General features: G+C 45.5%; 2 protein-coding genes across 2 annotated transcripts in view; one reads left to right on the top strand and one right to left on the bottom strand.

Annotated features, from left to right (window-relative positions):
- Positions 1-10,746, top strand: part of LOC124221409 (uncharacterized) — a 40,161-nt gene extending 29,415 nt beyond the window's left edge. Inside the window, exons 2-3 of the mRNA XM_046631385.2 lie at positions 7,969-8,006; positions 9,536-10,746. Coding sequence (XP_046487341.1) covers positions 7,969-8,006; positions 9,536-10,435 — 938 coding nt within the window. The 3' untranslated portion in view covers positions 10,436-10,746. The remainder of the gene's footprint in view (positions 1-7,968; positions 8,007-9,535) is intronic.
- Positions 10,747-11,240: 494 nt separating this feature from the next.
- Positions 11,241-13,354, bottom strand: LOC124222341 (glutamine amidotransferase-like class 1 domain-containing protein 3, mitochondrial). The gene is made up of 4 exons (XM_046633162.2): positions 13,223-13,354; positions 12,129-12,418; positions 11,898-12,061; positions 11,241-11,784 (listed from the first exon to the last, which is right to left on the bottom strand). Exons 1-4 carry the CDS (start codon positions 13,352-13,354, stop codon positions 11,576-11,578), a joined length of 795 nt encoding a protein of 264 aa, XP_046489118.1. The 3' UTR covers positions 11,241-11,575.
- Positions 13,355-13,773: the final 419 nt, after the last annotated feature.

A 13,773-nucleotide genomic window follows, 5' to 3' on the forward strand; every position in this document is an offset into this window, starting at 1 on the left:
CCGATCTCTCGATGCGAAAAGAGATCTCGATGGTCGAGGGTCTTAACTTTCTCCGAGGACAAGAGCAGCCCGTATTTTACCGCGCGGTGAAATTAGCGACGCCCCAAGTGATTTTTCTCTGTATATAACCAAGAAGTGCGGAGGTACGGAAAATTAACCACAAATATCGAGGTCTCTCGGTCGATCGCGTGCGTACAGTTGACGATATCGCAATTACGATCAATCCGGTTTTATGGAAAGTGCATGAGAGATGAAAAAGCTGTGAGCAGTTCCGAAGAATGACGTTTACGAGACACGAATCCTTCGTCATCATCGTTCAGAATCATTAACGATTGTCTTAGTATATAACCGGAAGTGAAAATACGCGCACCCACGCTTCAAGGTGTCCCAGGAGGTGGAACACGGATGGATTCCTTACCAAGGCATGGCACGATGGAAGCGAACAAACGCCACCGCACAGTGCGGATCGTTTGGTAAAAACGCGAAGTAGAAAGTGACGTGTGACTCTCAATTATGTCGATATAGTATGCGTATAAGTATCACGGTGGTCCCTCATTTGTCGCATTATGCGAATGTGCTTATTTTCGACGAGACTGATATGTGATCAGTTTCAAACGCTTCGTAGTGGATGTGAATAATTTCCCCGTGAGCTGCTGCTGGCGGGTTACAACAAACGAAAGTCCCTCCCTTTCAACTCTCCCTGTCCTTTTTCCTCTTTTTATTTGCCTCTCTTTCAACCGTGGACAGTCGGCTACATAGCTTCGCTGGTAGATTACACAATGATGATAATGATGATGATGATTCTACGATTGTCGACTTCCGATGAAAGTCACTTCCATTCTAGACGTTGCGTTCATTCTCTCGTTATCAAATCCAATCAATATATTGTACCGCATGTTCGACTACGGACAAGTCGACGGGGTTTGATGTCAATCGCCATTATGCCAAACGAAAAAGAAAGCTCTCCTGTCTTTCTACTAAATACACGACAGCCACTTAGAAGTCTATCGCAATTCTCCGGCACCGTGAGTTTATCAACGGATGGTAGCTCGCTGAAGCGTGATGGGCCCAAGGATTACGAGTCCCTGTCGTCGAGGTCGCGTGACCAGCAAAGAAGAACGACCGCGTCGTCAACCGTCGGCGTACCTAACGTGAGTTGCGGAAACAATTGCCTGATCAAGCACCGTGTGCACCGTTCAGAGACACACAATTTCTCTGTTCGTATTAACGACAATTGAGAAAAAAGCTCCTCCTGGAACGAAAGTATATATACCGATGGTACCGCATGACACGTACTGACAGTAACTCATCCATGCTGTTATGACCGTGTAACAATGACATTCATGCATAACAAAGTACAACAAACCGGCGCTCTTCACGCGATAAAGCAATTGCTGCAATAAACCCCGGCGGCCAGTCGCCGACAACGAACATTTATCGAAGTCATGTCACTACCGTTTAGCAATTTGCTATTCTAGTCGTGAGGCTCGAGCTGGTGTAACCAGAATACGTCGACAGGCTGATATTACCCTGACTTACGCATTCGTGGAACAGTTTTGCTCGTAAGGTGTCCGGCAGACTAGAAGTTCGGGAAAAGTGAGTCTCTAAAAACTTATCGCTGCGTTCCTTCTTTCTTTTTTGATAACGTAGAACTTTTGCCTCGAATATACGGAACGACAGACCTCCGACTATTGTTGATAGTTGATAACCGACTATCATTGTTCACCGTGTCCCGTGTCATACGTCACATTATCGTAACGCATTAGTCGATCGCTCTACTTGTAGTATGCGCCTTACGCGAGTGTCTCAATCACCGATCGTGTAGATAAGTTGCGCACCGTTCACGCAAGTTGTGTAGAACTTGTGACGGTGCAACAATGTGGGTCGGTTACCTATTGATTACCGTTTTGACGGTGGTGGGTGGAATTGGATTGCTCCCGGAGTTACTCGCCGGTTTCTCGACTCCGTCAATTCTGTCAAAACAAAAATTAAAACCGATCTGCAGAAAGTGGTGGGCGGTTTGACACGAGCTTCAAGACTCGACGGCGGTGCCTTGTGTTCATCTGATCCTCCGACTGGTTCGTCGGACAGTCGTGACGGCATCGAACCACCCGGAAGTTGACGGTGCAACCTTTCTCCACGTTCCGTAGAGTCGCTGTGGTTCGCTCGGATCCACGGTAGCGAAGTTAATAAACCACGGCAGATCATAGATCTTTATTGGACGGTAGATCGCACGTGCAGATAATCATGAGCGCCGCCATAAATCGACGGGATCTCATCCGCGTCTTGGGTTCTAAGTTCAGTGAAATCATTTTCTCGACCCATCGAGACCCGGAAAAGAAAACGACTCGGCAATGACACGTGCAAATAATCTGACTCGTATCGGAATTTCCAGCTGGCTCGATTCCGCATATTATAATTTGTACAGAAATCGATAATCGTTGACGCTTAATAATACCGATCAAAGGTCGCGGTCGCTGATCCAATTTTCGGCTCGAAGTATCGGCAAAACTTCCGTCTTTCAAAGATTCACTGACCTTGTAATAACTCAAAGTCATCACAGAGCCTGCAATGATCGTGTATCCGGAACCTTTCAATCGGTCCATTTAATGCTGCGCGCATTATACTCGGGAATTATACATTACATATCGGGGATGGGGAAAAAAATGTTATACGTGTGCTTCTCACGGACTCTGTAGAATCTCGAAAGAGAATTCGTCAAGACGAAGGACGTTGTGCCGTTGTCAGGACCCCTTTTTGCCCGTCAACAGTTTCAGCGCCGAGAGAATTCTCGTCTACACGGACCGCTGGTAAACGATCTCGGGTCGTGGCGTAAGAACCACACCGGTAACGTGTTTCGAGACAATGTCACGTTCCTCAACGGCCACAAGCTATCTCGACCCAATTTAAATAGCGGTTATTGTCCTGCAATCGCGAGAAATTCGTACAAACGCAGCTTGGCCGTTCATTCAATTCCACCTGTTACCGTCCCAAACGTGAAATCGAACGTCGATCAACGGGTACCGTTCGTATTGATTGTGTGAATTGTTAGAACACTTTGCTGGTTCGTTAGAACAGGCCTCGAGAGATCCATGATTTGAATGATCAAGAAACAAACCGATAGTGTCGGATAGTTTTTAAATTGTACAATTGTCTTGATTCTACATTGTTCGCTGACTTTTTACCGAGAACCTTTCATACCCAGAAATAATTTACGGAGTCTTGACGTCTTTTCCAATATAAATAGCGTCATCAACTTTTAGAGAATTACTGAATCCTCGGATCTCACGCTGAGCACTTAACGGTGCTCCAAGATTTACCCTAATCGTAGATCTGAAGTTTATTTCCTCAGATTTCGTATCGCGCAATTTATAGGGTATCAGCATCATGCTTGAATGACTTTCTATCGTAATTCGTAATAGACACGACAGCCTTACGTCGGCCCGGAATCTCTTCTGTATTGACGTAACGTAAACCGTTGCAGAAAATCCAGTATGGTGCAAGAACTACTCCGTATCTACGAAATTTTGGTAGATCCACGTGGATCGTGTGATACCACGAAAAGATCGATTGATTGAAGGTGACCGGGAGATCTTCCTCGTGTCTTCAAGTACGTCCAGTGATCCTACCCTGAAATCGACTGGATACCCGTCGATGCCGATTTGGCGGATATAATCGACATCACTGACCCAGTTGAAGCGGTATTTACCAGAGAAAGATCGAGCCGGCGGCAATGTGCGGTCTTAGGTACGTCTACCTGCGTACCTGATTGGCCTTGGCAATGTAGAACCCAGTGTCCGGTGCCCGTTCCCGCCGATCTCGAGAGACGGTATCTCGACTCTCGCTCACCGGGTCCTCGCAGCTGGATGGCACTTTCACCTGGTTTATAATTATACGTTGATCCAGCCTCTCGATTCATTGGACTCCTTTTCGCGCGTACCGGTATAATAACATTCCGGAGTTCTTTCGCTTTGGAATTTTTTTTTTCTACCTCTCTCTCTCTCTCTCTCTCTCTCTTTCTCTCGTCAAGTTTGGAGAAATGGAGGGGAAGAACGATATGCAATTTAAGCCACATCTTCTTTTTGGCGTCAAAAGTAGTTACCGCTCATTTTCCCACCAGACATGCGCCTCCTGCGAAAGTTTGTAATTCCTTAACGCAATTATTGTTCGACTACGATACTTACGTTTTCTGGAGTGAGAAATGCTTTCACTGGTTCAACTACTTCGGGAGCATCTCGCTGCACGTTTCAATTTACGTCCGTACATGTAGTATCAATTTTTTGGTTTACGATCCTCGATTAAATGTGAGTAGGTATACCTCATTGCCCGCGGCGGATCAAGGGGCTGAGCGAAACGTGCTAATTAATGATCGTGATGTATAGAAGTATCGAAGCCTAATGAAGTCATGTATCGTTCAACGTTAATCATTAGTTTTAACCGAATAATTGCGTACCTATTGAAATAATTACATGTGTATTTATAAAGAGTCTCGCGCATACGACGGATGATGAATCTTTATAAAAGTTCCCCTCTTTGGGGATGACACGATACGAGTGATGAGTCAATTTGTCGCCGTAATGATCGTGAACTATAATGATCATCAATTTGCATGATTATTGACTCATTAATAGATTATAGCTTACCTGGGTCAGAGTTGCATTAGACATTGTCTGCGGTTAGGTTGAGAGACGAGCTTGATTGGTGTGTAAATCAAAGAAGCTGGATTCGAGATTCTCGTTAGACGTTTATAGGATCTTAAGACATCTTTTAAGAATTGCGAAACAAGGGGTAATTACGAAGTTATAACCGGAGTTATACGATCGTAGAAAAGTTGGTATATAATAACCGTTGAAGAACTTAAATCGCGTATAATATAACGTCAGTATGGTTGACGATGTTATTACGTGTGTATCACTCTGGCCGTATCATTTCTACGATCATGTTCACGTACCTAGCAGCTACCGTTAACGTGTTTACTCACTTTTCCACTTATTCAATTTGTCGCATTGCAATTGTGTAGACCAGCATTCATAATCGCCGTACAGTATAAACGGGGCCCGTACGGGAATCCAGGGATTGCGGAAACGTTGATTATTTATAAATTTAAGAAGAATTTTTCGCTCTCTCGGAACGGAGAAATGCGAGGCGAACAGTCCTTCGCTCTGCAGAAATGAGCAGGAATTCTCATTTAACCTCGCTAATTGCTTTATACGCCAACGTAAACGCGGCTAACGAGTTTACAAATATTAATTTAATGCGCACCTGCTTAAGCTTCGTTATAGGTACAATGATCACTCGAATGGTCGTGACGTGATTACCGCGCACCTTGTCATCCGGAGTATAACATGATCCAGACGTGGAAATACTTGCTCTCATAGCCGTTCGCCGTCTCCGCCAACTCTGCACGTACATCCATCATTCCTCCCTGACATCCATTACGCATCACTCGACGGTTTTTACCATCCAGAACACTCGGCGCCTGGTTGCAATTACCCGGGTTATCATAAACACTATCGTTCGTGTCATCCCTGCGTCAAAAAACCTCGAGATTTCTTCACTTATCTTGATGTTGCGATCGTAATACGAATGGAATGGGAAATGGACTAACTGTTGACACGCTTGCGACTAGAATCGTCAATCTTAGGTACTCTCAAATGCTGTCTTACTGCGATCGCAGAAAGCACATCAAGTTTCCCAAAGACTGGTTTCACAGCTGTCAGCTTATAATCAGCTTATCACGAATAAAGTGCAAGATGACTGAATGTTAAGAGAAAAAAAAGCCACCATCAAAATTGTGCCACTAAAACTATCATCCTAATGTAACATTGCCTTCGTGTTCCCAAGTCATGTTCCCAAATTCCCAATCGGTGGTAGAAATTTCGGACTCTTGCCACGTCGAAGAAACTCCATGCTTGTCAAGAGCAAGTCATTCTGTCCAAGGTGCTAGGCCTTAAATTTCTAATTCCCGTGGATCAATAGCCAGATAAAGCCCCTCGGCGACCAGGATTAACCTGAGGCAGTTTTCTCGTAATGGAGGGAAACTATAATTGACTCACCCGCAAGACAGGATTGTTCTGTGAGAACGAGATCTACGGTGTCAAGGTTAGAACGAATCGAACGTTTTGAAGTGCTGTCGATTTCGATTGATCGGTCGATCATTCATCGTTGGTCCCATCTACTCGAGTCGCGGATTCGTATCCGCAGATACGATCGAAATTCAAGCAAATTCGCCCCCGGCTGCTGAATCTCTCGGGCGAGCGCAAACACCGGCTGCAGAGTACATATCGATGCTACTAACTTTCTCATCTGAAAATGTGAAGGCTGTCGATTGTTCGGCTTCAACGCTGCCGGTGCTGCGGCTGGTCGTTACAAAGCCGGTTACCGATCTGTGGCTCAGATTTGGCCCGTTGCTAAACGCGATTTTACGGGAGAGCAGAAAGGATTCGATCATCCGAAATCCTACCGTTACTTTTTCGAAAAACGGCGTAAAATTGCCAAGGTACTTGTTAATACCAATGACGGGAAATCATCACCGAGCGGAGTATTTTTCGCGATCTGCGACCGAGAAATCAGTGAAATCTGTGGGACGTATAATAATACCTAAAGCGAGCAGGATTCTTCGCCGGGACGTTTGGACCCTGTTGAATTGTCGAGTGTAGACTGAACGCGATTTACTTTCTCTTACGGTAAAAAGCCGCCGCACACCATGATTAATTCTGCAGGCCAGTGACCCGCCATGGCCAATTAACATCCTGCGAGTTCAGTGTGTAATAATTAATCACATCGCGATAGCTCGGTTCTCGGTTCTGCAGCGAGTCTCTTATGCATGCGTGACAAGCTGACAATTAGCCTCGTGTAATCCGTGACATTATAAACACTAAAAACGCGCGCCTTCCTATTAAAAATGGTGTTATTTAACGGAAATACCAGCCGCATCGGAAGGGCGAGAAACGTGAACCCAACTCCCGAATCCCTGCAGCAGTATAACATAATTGATACACGTGGGCAGCTGTTTCTCGTTTGAATGATTAATTCACGCATGACTATTGAGAAATTTGTACAATCCCAGTGTCCTCCATCGGGGTACTACAAGAACGGATGGCTAATTGACGAAGTGCTATAATTCACTCAAACACCGCCTCGGGCACTTATTCGGTACAACAACAACCAATAGTTCTAATTTGCTTCTACACACTTCCGTCCCACGTTAAAATTCATGAATAAAAAATTATTAGGGGGGAAAAAATCCTCGAGGCATTACACTAATCAGTGAGTCTGAAATTTTTTATTCATTCCTTCGTATGCTAAATCCACTCATTACAACAGTCACGCCCACGTTCACGCATGCCTATTATATACAATATATATATAGAAATTCTCTACGAGAGTAAAATGAATTCTTGCCATCAGGTCAGAGCCATTGTTCTTCAATCGGGTATACCTTACCAGCTTCTATGCGCGTGGGCAGCCACGTTTTTCGACGCATCCGTTCTCTCCGTTTCACTTGAATTGATCAGAAAGTGAGAAGAATTTATTCACTTCACGGTCATCGCGGATTTTAATGTCACCAGCGTCTTTTTTTTTTCTCTTTCACATTTCTTGTCCCGAAGTCTCCCGTTGCCGTCGGGTTCGATGTAAATTTAGCACATGCGTCGCTTCAAATCCTTGACCCTCCGAGTGTGCAGGCCTCTGTTCTCAACATATCTTTGTATCCATATGGACAAAGGAAAGACTCTGCGTCCTCAGTTTATCTCGTCGACCTCGAGGGAGAACCATGTATTTTTTTTTTCTTTTTCTGATTATTTTTTCTTACGTGCACGTGATTTAATTTAATAGTCCTGTGTCACGCGATCGTGATATTCCAGAATGAAAACATCGAGCTCCCTTGAATGCTGAACTTTAGGCCTAGAAATAAAGCAATCGAATTATGTTTTCTCATTATCTGATGGTTCTTTCCCTTTGTTTCAGATGGAGCACCTGTTCCTGAGGGTGCTGGCGCCCATGAGGTAATAAGGGTAGCTTCTCCGCTTAAGTGCTATGGAGTACATAATTATGGAACGATCTCATCCTGGACGAAAAAGTCTTGGAATTGAAAAACTAACAATAATCCAAATAAACTTAATCCATACATACTTGTATCCAGGTCAGGATAGATGTTTGAACCGATTTAACCTGTCAACGAATGGACAAAGTAAATACCCATAGTTCCCCTGTGTCACGAGATAACGTTGATAAATCACCTCCGCTAATTGCGATCGATATCTGACAAATTTCGCAGAGGCTGAAGCCTCCACCGGTTCAGCGAAGCAAGTTCACCGCGTGTATTGACCTGTGAAAACGTATTTCGATCGACGTGCACTACTCGGCTTGAGCCAGCCGATTTGCGCACAAGAGCGGTGTAGTTTACAACGTAAGCGAGATTTCTCCACCCGCATATTCGTGTTATAAATAATGTAGGTACTACAACCACATTGATTTCCCTCGCTCCTCGAGACTCGCGCTCTAGCGGAGCCGCCAGCTCTTAATTCCCGTGTCTAATTTATGTACAATTAGCACCAAGCTGAGGCGAAGCTTGTAAGACATTATAAACAGGCGTAGAAATTGTTCCATCATCGACGAAGCCACGTAAAAATATGAATAATAATTTATATAAAGTGTATATAAATATAATAATCTTACACTTGATAGAAATTTTGTAATCCATAGAAAAGGTGAATCATTTCTGCAATATCACGTAATTAACTATTATCTAGAATAATATCTTGCTCGCGCCGAGTTTCATTCGAATATCGTGACCGAGGCCAGCAAACTTTTGATCTATTCGGTATTTCGGCATTTTTTAGAGTCCGTGAGAAATCCTTCGTGCAATAAGCCGATCGGTGGTGTATATTACGAATGAAGTCAACCGGTGAACGAACGTTTCTGTCCTCATTCGTTGAGATTTCTCATACACCTGCTTATGTGTGTAGTCACCATCGCCTTCATTATATTACATGAATAGACGCATCTGTAAGAAGCCACTGCCGATTGTCCAAAATGACCGTCAACTCATTGACGAAACGGTTATAGGTATCTACCTATTTGTTGTGGCTGCAGGTGCCGGTTCCAAATTCCGTTCAACTCTGCTCCAGTTTTAAGTCATTTCACAACCAGTATGTATATCCCTCGCACATATGTGCGCCCTAGAATCGCACGGTTACAGTTACAACGCACTATCGGTACGTACCGAGCCGTGGAACGAGCTCGTGCGCAATGTCAGTGGCTGACATATCAGTAACAATGCTAGGTGTGTCCGACGCGTGTTGCAATCGATCGCTGTTTGAACCCGCGCATTTAGTAACGCCGAGTCGCGTGCCCACATACACGCGTCCATTACGCTCCGCCGATCAATCGGTACGGAGCACAGGAGAAGATGGCTTAAATGTCAAGGCCCCGGGGCTTTCGGGTCAGCAAGGCCCCGCAGGCCATTCGAACTGATCCCATTTCTCGGAAAGAGTCCTGCAGTGTGGGGCTAAGGCATCTGTTTCACTTTCAGGATTCCGTAGCAGCCGCATCCGAGGCCGGAGGCGACGAGTACGACGATTCTGATATGTACATGGAACCGGATGGGGCGGAATCGAGTCCCGGTGACCAGACGTCTGCGTCGGCACAGCACACGGTGAACGAGGAGGCGATTGCCATCGTGGACGAGACGCTGCCTGAGGTCCTTGGTAAGCTGGAGGACCGGGCCGAGGTCCTTCCATCGTCGGAGAACGCGGGGCTGCGCAGAGAGTTCGTGGACAAGAGCCTAGAGTCGGAGAGTCAAAACTTCTTCCCGAGTTTCGCCCAGCTCTTCACCAACCATCGACTCCCTTACGAGGAACAGCAGCAGCAGCAGCACTACAGGCCTAACAGGTTCCTGGGATACTTCCAGAGAGAACGCGATGCCTACAATACACCCGCTGAGGACCAGCCCCATCCTCTTCTCGGCTCCGGAAACTTCGGCGTCATTCGGGGAGGGACCTACTACAGTGACGATAAGGACAAGGACGAGTACTCCGTTGGGGAAACCCTTTTCAACCCTTATTTCCACGGACTGAACCCCCGCGCGAAGTCGAACTACTACAGGAACCCGAAACCGCAGCCGGTTCGCGGTGGTGACTTTTTCGCAAACTTCCGGGACTTCGCCGACATCACGGCGCCACCCAAGTCCAGCTTCTCTCACTTGTCCATTGTCTATGCGAATAAGAATGGGACTGCGGACCGCGTTGCTGAACCCAGAAACATCATCGAGACCCTCAGGATGCTCGAGGAAGAGTCCGAGCTTACCACCACCGAGATTCCGCAGAAGAAAATCAGCAATGGCAAGCGGAAGCTGCTGAAGCTTAAAAAGTATCAAGAAGACAAGTCCAGGAAGTCTCGCATGGCCGTCGAACCTCTTCTCGCACTGAGTTGAACGTGAAAAGCGAAACGACGGTCCCAACTACTCCGGGACACACGAGACTTGCTGAGGGATGCATCCCACGTAAACTGGCCTTGATCGGAACCAAAGTCTGACCCTTCGACCCTTTGACCTCGACCTCTTCATCCATCAGGAGCAGCGTCGTTTTTACATGAAACGCGAGTAGAGAGGATTAGGAATCGGGAACCACTCGCAAGCTTCGCTCGCAACAAAACGCAACGACGAAATGTCAGGACTTTAAAAATCATACAGATCCCTCCAATGTTCTGGTTGTTTCAAATATTGCTGACTCGCGCCGCGTTGTTTGCGAGCAACAAAATCATCATTGACGTCTTGACCTCGCAGTTAAATTTTAAGCATTACGATCAGTCGAGTAAAGCACACTCTTCATACTCGATGCCTCATTTATAATTTTATGTATATCATCGCAAAACATTAAGATTCCTCAGGATGGATCGCTCTACAAAATCGCGAGAGTCCGTCGTGAGGAAATGATCATTATACCACCATTACATACATACGTCGATGCCTGCAACGAAATCAAAATCGCCTAATTGCATGTAAATGTAAATTTGTATAATCACTAAAATTTCGCTGCAGACGTTGGCTATTTGTTATATTATTTGTTGTTGACTATTGTAGTGTGACTAGTGTTACATGATGTAATGTAAAAGTGTAAAATGAAAAACTGAAAAAAAAAGTGGAAGAAAAAAAAGGACGAATTAGCTAATAAACTCTTATCTATATATTTTATAAATCGACGAGCCAACCCAACATCAGCCCTTACTTCCTTCTCCTAGTAGCGTATGTTTATGAATGTTTTAGGCTTCCGGCTAACTTGTTTTCGGTCCGAAACAAAATGCGAGCTCGAATCCATACGAATTATGTGACAGTGACTCGGAATCTCTCACGTCGGTTGTATCGCCGGTCATTGTCACATAATTCGTACAGAAGTCGAGCTGGCGTTTCATTTCGGACGGAAAACAAGTTAGCCGGTGGCCCAAAGCATTAATGAACATTACTGTACAATAAAGCAAATATATATTCATGACATGCACAATTTTTAGCAGGCACCATGGAGGCATTCGATGGACTAACGAGAACGGCAAAAATTGACGAATTCTCAATCCAGCTCTACTTCATCTTCTTTTTGAGAGCTTTTACCAGCCGCCCAATCCCATCATGTACTTCGGCGAAGGTCCCGTTGTACATCCAGGCAGGTGTGCTAAACACGTTGTGCTGTTTGCAGTGAGTCACCTGAGTGACACTCCGTTCCTCATGCTTAGCGCCCATCTTCTTTACTTCAGCGATCGCCGCACAGTGAGGCCACTTCTCTGGTGGGCCTGAAAGTACCGAAGTTTCAATATAAAATAACTGGTGTAAAACTACTTGGTTTAGTTCTACAATTATTCTCCTTTGCAGGGTGACTGCTTCTCCGGATTGCAAAGACACTCACTACTTTTACCGAGCGTGATCTTCGTTCCGCAAAGTACTTTCGCCACGAGCACCGGGGCGATGCAAATTGCTCCGATCGGTTTCTTGGAGAGAGCGAACTCTGTGATGACCCTTTCAAGCTCTGGCAGAACCGTGCACTCTGCTCCTTTCGTGGCGAAGTCACTCCTGTAAATCCGAGGTCAAATACCGATCCCTTTCCCTATTCCATGATCACTCTTTACTTGGCACTCACAGGGTCTTGGCGCAGCCGAAACCTCCAGGCAGGATTAGGGCGATTCCAGAATTGCAGTCGCACTCGCAGAGCGGACGGACCTCTGACCTCGCGATCCTCGCAGCCTCGACCAACGCATTTCGAGCCACACCGCTACTGTCAGGCTGCTTGCAGAGGTGGTCCATCACCCCGCAGATCTCCGTATTGGGCGCGAAAAATTCCGGCTTGAAACCGTTGAGGTTCAAATTTATGGCCAGGGAAACCGCCTCTGTTACTTCTGATCCATCGAGAGACCCACAGCCGCACAGAACCTGCGGGACCAGAAGAAGACGATTACTCGGGTGTTTCAATTCCTTCTCAATCGTTGGCGCAGCCGTTAATTGTTCACGACCGTTGGGGCTTATCTCATTAGAGCCGGATGCTGATACCAAGGCGACAATCTCTGCGACCTGAATGTTCACGCGTGCAGCGGCGAATTGCGCTCGTGCTAATTAAGTACATTCAGTGCTGCGTAGCTGCTGGTTCCGATCTCAGATTTTCGACTGAGATTTAATTAGTGGTTATTTCACAGACTCCGCACTTGATTGACAAGGTATTCGCGCTCGCATGCGTGCTTGTGTCTGCGTGAAGCATGTAACTTATTCCAGGGCATCGATTTCGAGCAGTATGTGATACCGTAACAATGCCGAACTAGAACGTGCGTGCTCAGTTGTGAAGGTGGCCAAACAAGCCCCGATACCTATCACATTTCGACCGAAATATTGTAACAACGTACGGCACGTGTATTTTTGCAACCGTGAGAGGGTGGAAATCGGGACAATAAACCACATTAAGAGATGCCTAATTGGTATTCATGATTCAAAAATTATTGATTCCGTAACGAGACGATGTGGTTGCTGAAACGGACGTCGTAATCTGACAAAAAATTTCGGTTATCACATTAGCAAACGTATAATAAAATAGATATACTCGTATAATAGCGGTGGGTGATAATTCATAAGCCAGTTGTAATTCGATCCGTAACACCAGACGCTCATCAATTATTCATTGAATTTTGAATAATATGCACAGGTCTGTGAAAAGGACAATAGGTTGTAACGAAAGACGCAACTCACCACTGCGACAGGTTTGGGCTCGCAGTCTTTGGCCCCGAATTTTTTAAATATACTGATGTGGAGGTTGGAAACGTTTGACAGTTTGGCATGGACATTTGATAGTAAAACGCTGGATAACCGAGAGCGAAACATTGTTTCTCATCGAATCTTCATAATAAAATAACAAGGCAGGCTACTGGAGACCCAGCGTAATTTTATCTGGGTGAAAAGTCCTAAAACTGGTAATTTGACAAGTTTATAGCGCATTTCAGACGATTCCGTCACTTTAAATTCATCATTGACAGTTTATTTTCCATTTGTTTTTCTCTCTTGGTTAGCATTTCAGAAAACGAAGCAATGCTTAGCTGCGGTGAAAAAAAGTATCCGCAAAATCTTACCTACGGTCGATAAAACGGATTTTCACCACGTGACTTTCCCGTCAGTCACTTTGATCTCGCCGTTCGTTTCACCGTGGATACTACAGGATCCGTTCGCCTTTCACTGTGGCTGGTAAATGGTGGATGGGCGCGTTGGGCAGCTAATGGTATAAAAGGTACCGCTGAACAAGAAGC

The sequence above is a fragment of the Neodiprion pinetum genome, chromosome 6, assembly GCF_021155775.2.
Source record: "Neodiprion pinetum isolate iyNeoPine1 chromosome 6, iyNeoPine1.2, whole genome shotgun sequence".
NCBI lineage: Eukaryota > Metazoa > Arthropoda > Insecta > Hymenoptera > Diprionidae > Neodiprion > Neodiprion pinetum.

What these genes read in the sequence shown, in the direction of transcription:
- LOC124222341 (XM_046633162.2), bottom strand. Translation starts at nt 13,354, where the DNA reads ATGTTTCGCTCTCGGTTATCCAGCGTTTTACTATCAAATGTCCATGCC. An exon ending in AGCCCAAACCTGTCGCAGTG is followed by an intron (nt 12,419 to 13,222) that starts GTGAGTTGCGTC and finishes CTGGTCCCGCAG; the next exon opens with GTTCTGTGCGGCTGTGGGTC. An exon ending in TTCGGCTGCGCCAAGACCCT is followed by an intron (nt 12,062 to 12,128) that starts GTGAGTGCCAAG and finishes TCGGATTTACAG; the next exon opens with GAGTGACTTCGCCACGAAAG.